The sequence below is a fragment of the Sciurus carolinensis genome, chromosome X (assembly GCF_902686445.1).
Source record: "Sciurus carolinensis chromosome X, mSciCar1.2, whole genome shotgun sequence".
NCBI lineage: Eukaryota > Metazoa > Chordata > Mammalia > Rodentia > Sciuridae > Sciurus > Sciurus carolinensis.
In genome coordinates, this window is record NC_062232.1 from 30,463,562 (window position 1) to 30,469,633 (window position 6,072).

Consider the following 6,072-nt stretch of genomic DNA (forward strand, 5'->3'; position numbering starts at 1 on the left):
GGGTCCTCCTCTTTTTAAGACTGCATTGCAAGCCCTCACTTTCCCACTACTTCTCCCTTGCATGTGCATGTGTGTGTGCGCATATGTGTAGTGAGAAGGTTTCCCTGATGAGCTAAGAGCCTTAGCTACCTGCAAAAGAGGCATAGGTGAGTGAAGAGATTCCTGAATCACCATTTTAAATCTACAAGATCTACCCTCATTCTTGAAAAGTGAGGCTTTTGTGCACACACACACAAATACACATCAACTGGACACCTTCATTTCCTTAAGAACCAAATAAATAACTTTATTGGAAGTAACAATGAAACTGAAAGGCCCAAACTAAGGTGAATGGACTGAAAGGGCAATGTGCAGGCCGGCCTGGACCCACCCCGGGAAGACTCCCTGGCATGGGCTGGGCACAGTCCTGCTCAGGTGTCCTTGTCGCTGCGGCCCAGAGTGAGCCTGTCAAAGAGGAGCTCGGCCAGGGGGTTTTCCGGGGCCTCCATCCTGCGCAGGTTGGTCAGGTAGCCGCCCAGCTCCCGGATGATGAGGACCTGCTGGTGCAGATAGTGGCTCCGCAGGAAGTGGCAGAGGTGGGGGTCCTCCCTCTCGGTGGCCAGGCGGTGCAGCTCCAGGAGGCTCTGGTTGACCCTCTTCTCCAGGTGCAGGGCGCGCTCCATGGCCTGGAAGCCGCTGTGCCAGTCATCGCGGTCAGGCTTGAGGATGTCCTGGAGGCGGATGCGGCCTCCGCGCTGGTTCTGCATCTTCATCAGCTTCTCGGCGCCATCCCCCCACTCGTGGGAGCGGCGCAGGAAGAAGCTGGAGAAGTGCTCCAGGGCCACGCTGTGGCCGTCGCAGTAGAAGGCCAAGGACAGGTAGACGTAGGAGGCGTGCAGTTGCATCTGGATCTGGTTGTTGACGGCGGCCTCGCAGTCGGGGTGGTAGTTGTGGCGCACCTGCGACACAACGATGGGGACCATGACAGGCGCAGGCAGAAGCGGCGCCACCACGAAGGCGAAGGCGGCGCGGGCTCTGGGGCTTCGCAGTGGGCAGCGGCGCCGGCCGCGGTTGCGGCGGGGCCCTCTGGGCGCGGCCAGGGTGGGTGAGGGCGGTACTTCGGCCGGTGGGCTGTGTCTGGGGGCCTGGGTTAGGCAGAAGAGAAGCGGGTAATGGCGGCAGCGATTTCCTCAGGAGTCAGGGGTCAGAGGTTGGCGGTGCCCGGATGTGGCCCGCTGTAACCTGGCAACGCTGCTCACCTTCTCACCTACGTCATATTTTTAAAAGTTAGAAGCACACAAGGGCAAACTGTGTTAATCACAGGTTACGTTTAAAACAGGCTTATGTGAATATTGTCCAAATGTGGTTGTTTCATTAAATGGAGGGCTTTTTGTGAAGTTTAATATCCTATTGTTTTATTTGAATGTCAGCTTTCCTCAGTGAGATCAGTGTCTATATTAATGACCCTTTTGAATATGTCCTCACCCCTTTCCCAGAACTCAATAAATCCAGCCACTGCCTCTTTTCTCCTTCCACTCATGAAAACTCTTTGAAATTTACCTTCCTTAAATCTTCTGCAGCTTAGGCATTCTACAGCTTGTTTATATCCTTAGTTTTGTTTTTTAATCTTGTATCTTAGAAGAATATTACTTTACCATACAAAAATATTTTCTCATTCAGAAACATTTCTTACCTTCTAATTTTGAGGTGGGGAGGGTACCAGGGATTGAACTCAGGGGAACTCAACCACTGAGCCACATCCCCATCCCTATTTTGTATTTTATTTAGAGACAGCGGCACACTGAGTTGCTTAGTGCCTCCTTGCTGAGGCTGGATTTGGACTCACAATCCTCCTACCTCAACCTCCCAAGCCCCTGGGATTACAGGTGTGTGCCACTGTGCCTGGCTTACCTTGTAATTTCTGATATTAAAATATATTTCCATGCCTGTAACTTTATTGTGTTTTTCTAGTTCTAGACCTTTTCTTAAATGTATATTTTGAAACAATCCTTATGAATGTTATCTGTGCATTTAATTTACATAATAAATTTCATCCCAGGAGACGTAATGGACAAACTGGCTGTTATGGGGCTTAACTTGAGAACAGACTGATCACCACTGAGAAGTTCAAATTTGAGAGTCTTTATTAAGCTGGCCAGCTGACTGTCTCAAACAATGCCCCAAAAAATGGCTGTTGGGAGAACAGCCTCAACCATAGGGTTGTAGGGGTTCTTATACCAAAAATCACATCAATCATAAGTGTCTGTTGCTATGATTCAAAATTACAAATTAACATCATGAGATAATCAACAGAGAGGGAAGTGGGTCAAAATGACCCTTACTAGGTACAAACTGAAGAATGGTTGCTAACATCCACACAATCACTGTTTACATGGTACATTGTTTAGGAGCAATAGGAATCAAAAGAGAGCAATTTTTCATTACATAAGAATTGTCATTTTGTATTGCTAAACATGTCGTGCTAAGTAACCGATGATGGGAATAGAGGCGGGGTTTTCCCATAGGAGAAGCTTATTTCCTACATAACAAGGAGTCTCAGAGCAAAATGGAGTCTGTTTAGTCATTTCCCTTAGAGTCTGGCCTATAACATTCTCATGGAGCCAGATCTATCAGCCCATCACACTGTCATATATAAAATATGTGCACCCAGAAACACCTTTTGGGCCTTTTTACACTAGCCATATTGATTTTTGATGGAGAAGGTCTTTTCTATCCTTTTTTTCTTCTGTCTCCCTTTCTGAAACTTAGAGATAATACGACCTGAGAATATGACAAAGTGCCATAGTGATTTGGATTTAAACATGATTTTTTTTATTTTTTTTATTCCTTTGGACTCAAGCTGGTTTAGGTAATTGCTCATGTGATTCTGGCTGAAAGATGAAGTTATATTTTATTCTTTGCTCAATAATTATCTTTCTTTATCGTCCAACTAGTATTTGGGCCAAACCTGAGTACAGAAAATATTGGGCATTTCCCCCCAGGATTTGCAGGTCAAAGGAATTCTAGTGCATGACTGCTTCTGCAAGATCGAGTATTACCCATCTGAAAGATAAGGGGAAGAAGGTAGCCCTTGGCATCCCTCCATTGTCTGACTCAAATTAAGGAATCCCTTAATATTCTGTGGGTCTCAAAGCTATTGGCAATCTGAGATCTGACTAGGACTCTTGAGTTGGCTGGATTAGATGCCCCTTATGGACGCATGGCCCCAAATCCCCTTTATGTTCTTTCCCTTTTCAAGGGAGAAACCCTGGTTTTGTACTGTTTATCCCAATGATAGAAGCATTGTAGTTGGGGTTGAGTATCCCAGAGAACACAAACCAATAGTATTCTCAGTTACTATACTAAGGGAGAGACAATTTCCTGAAAGCCACGTGTCTTGGACAAGTTTTACACCTTTCCTAATGTCTGTATTTGTCCTCTTACTCATAATTGGAGCCACCAAAGTCCTGTCATGCTGGTTGTTGTATAAAGGAATCTAATTTAGAGGCCAAAGATAATGTACTCACTGTAACAGATCTGAAATTTGAGACTGGGAAGACAGAAGGAGTAGATGACAATTGACTCTGCTATCTTTATTTAACCTAGTAGGTAAGGAGGCAGTGGACAAAATGTCTTAGAGCAGTTAAAATGAGAGTCATGGGGTTTTCCTAGGGAATCTGGCAGGGTTAGAAACCTAAGGACCCACTATTCTTCCTAGAAGGTTTAGGGTATCTTTTCTGTAGTCCAATTAAGTATAAACTGACAAAACTAACTATCAGTGGGACAGGATCTAAGACTGAGTGCCATTTTCCTGATCATGCTGAAAAGTCACCTCAGCCTGGTATCCAAGGAGCTACCAAGGGATCCCTTCTCTCCACCATTGGGTGAGAGGCCATGAAAGGAGATTAAAGTGGAGACAGAACTTCCATGTGCATCTGTTGGCATTCAGCCATCTGAAGAAACCCTGTGATCACAATGGGGAGTAACCCCAGCCAAATACGTAGGGTACTTCTAAGACAGACCTCAGTTTCTTAACGAAATGGATTACCTTGGAAAGAGACTGAAGCAAGATCAGACCAATATTCTCTCTGCCAAAGGCAGAGGGGAATTAATAAATCTCATTCAAGCAAAGCCTTTCCCTTGAGTCTTGAGTTCAGCAGCCATATTTTAACTGAATGACAGGGTCCAGACTTTTTAATAGAGATGGAATGTGTAAAATGGAGTATAGGACTCCTGGAAAAGAAAAGTGATGGAGCATTAGTCCAGTTCACTCACCCTTCTGAAGCTCCCCATACAGCCTCAAAGATGAAGCTGGAGTTTTGAGATGACTAGGTTCCTTGCTTTGCCACCTTCCTCCTGGGTTTTTGTCTAGGTGGTTTGAAGAATGAAATCCATGGACAATAATGGAGGGGAAGAAGATCTGGCCATGTGAGAGGGTACTAGATAGCAGAAAAACCCATTTTGGTATGCTAGCTTAGGGGCTTATGTGTTAAACAGGCACTGAAAAAGTGTCAAGGCCACTGGTTTTGTCCTTTAGTCTGAATTTTAATTCTTCTGGTAACTTTTATCTAGTTATTCCCACCTCCAATTTTCTGGCCACTGGCACAAAGGAGCTGGCTGGAGCATTCCCACAGGTGAGCCTCATGGTCATTTTCATTTGAAATAGGCCTTGAAGCTGCCCATTTATATTTCTACCAGTTAGCATCTTGGTGTGGCCTTTGCATTTGAATAAGACCTCAGTTGGGGCCCATCATTTCTTATTGCTGACCACTGACTATTCTTATTCATCAACACTGTGATGGGTGGTCACCTAGAAAAAAATGTGTGGATTAGTAATTTCACACTTTATCTTAGCCAAAAGGCTGAGAAGCAATGGGGCTAGTAATTTCAAAGTTATCTTTATTTTTACCAATTCAGATTGACCTTATTGTTAAAGTTTTATTTAAGTCACATGAACTGAAAGGCATTTGGGTCCATTAATTAAACTTATGAGTACTCATTCATCTATAAGCCAATTTTTTTTTTTTTTTTTTTTTTTTTTGCGGTGCTGGGGATTGAACTCAGGGCCTTAGTGCTTGTGAGGCGAGCACTCTACCAACTGAGCTATCTCCCCAACCCTATAAGCCAATTTTGATAGGGTGTCAATCACAAAATCATACAGACATGACAATACAACACACAGGTGTGCATACATACATAAAACAGACAGGAAACAAAGACCTTGTAAAAATAGGGCCTATCACAGATATTTAAAGAATGACCCGGAAATAAAAAGGGCCTGTACAGTTGGGAACATTAGGAATAGAGTCATCCAGCCATGTTGGATGCTGGAATCAAAGGTTAATTGGTCCTCCATGGGGAAGATTTACTCCTAACATCGTCACTGTTTATTTTCCCTGCTTAGTGATACTGCTGGTTACCTTAATGAGTCCTGCTTCCTCAGGTATTAAAGTATAATGCCAGAGAAGCTCGCCAAGGCAAGTGAGGGTAGAAAGTAAGAAACTTTATTAAAGAAAAGTAAAAAGCAGACTTCTCCAAGGATGAGCAAATTTGTCCTTTTTATAGGTTTTATTCTCCTGTTCTTTCCCCCTTATCTTTTTCCTTCTTGCCTATGTGACTAGGCCCAGTTTTCAGATGCAAAAAGTGAGAAGCAAACGGACAGGGGGAGGGCTTCCGTGATCTTTACAACAGATCAGATTCCAGAACTCAGGGAGACAGGATAATTAGAAGCAAAGTCCCCCAACCATAAAAGTTTGTAAGAAAACGTTCCAATTAGAGCTGGTCAGCATGGACCAAGGCGACTCAGAGTTGCCTTAGATCTTTAACATGTCATTATAATAGTAAAATCTCTCTTCCATGGTGTAGGATCATGTGCAGTGCAGACTTGAAAGTCAAATGCTATCCTGCTATCAGTCAAAAGTGAAGAGGTGGACATGGGCAGCACTCTCTGGAAAGTTCCCTAGGACTCCCATGAAAACAGAAGGAGCACCTGGTCTTCTCCCCTCTGAGAAAATCCACTCTCTCCCTTTCTCCCTTCAAAGTGTTTCCTTTTTCCCTTTTCTATCTCTTCTAATAAAGTCATGCCTTCTACTA

The 6,072-nt window shown here is 44.1% G+C and overlaps 1 protein-coding gene across 1 annotated transcript; it reads right to left on the reverse strand.

The window, feature by feature from the left end:
* Positions 1-410: 410 nt before the first annotated feature.
* LOC124971421 (ferritin heavy chain-like) lies at positions 411-4,624 on the reverse strand. Its single transcript, XM_047535204.1, has 2 exons — positions 4,562-4,624; positions 411-1,124 (listed from the first exon to the last, which is right to left on the reverse strand). Exons 1-2 carry the CDS (start codon positions 4,622-4,624, stop codon positions 411-413), a joined length of 777 nt encoding a protein of 258 aa, XP_047391160.1.
* Positions 4,625-6,072: the final 1,448 nt, after the last annotated feature.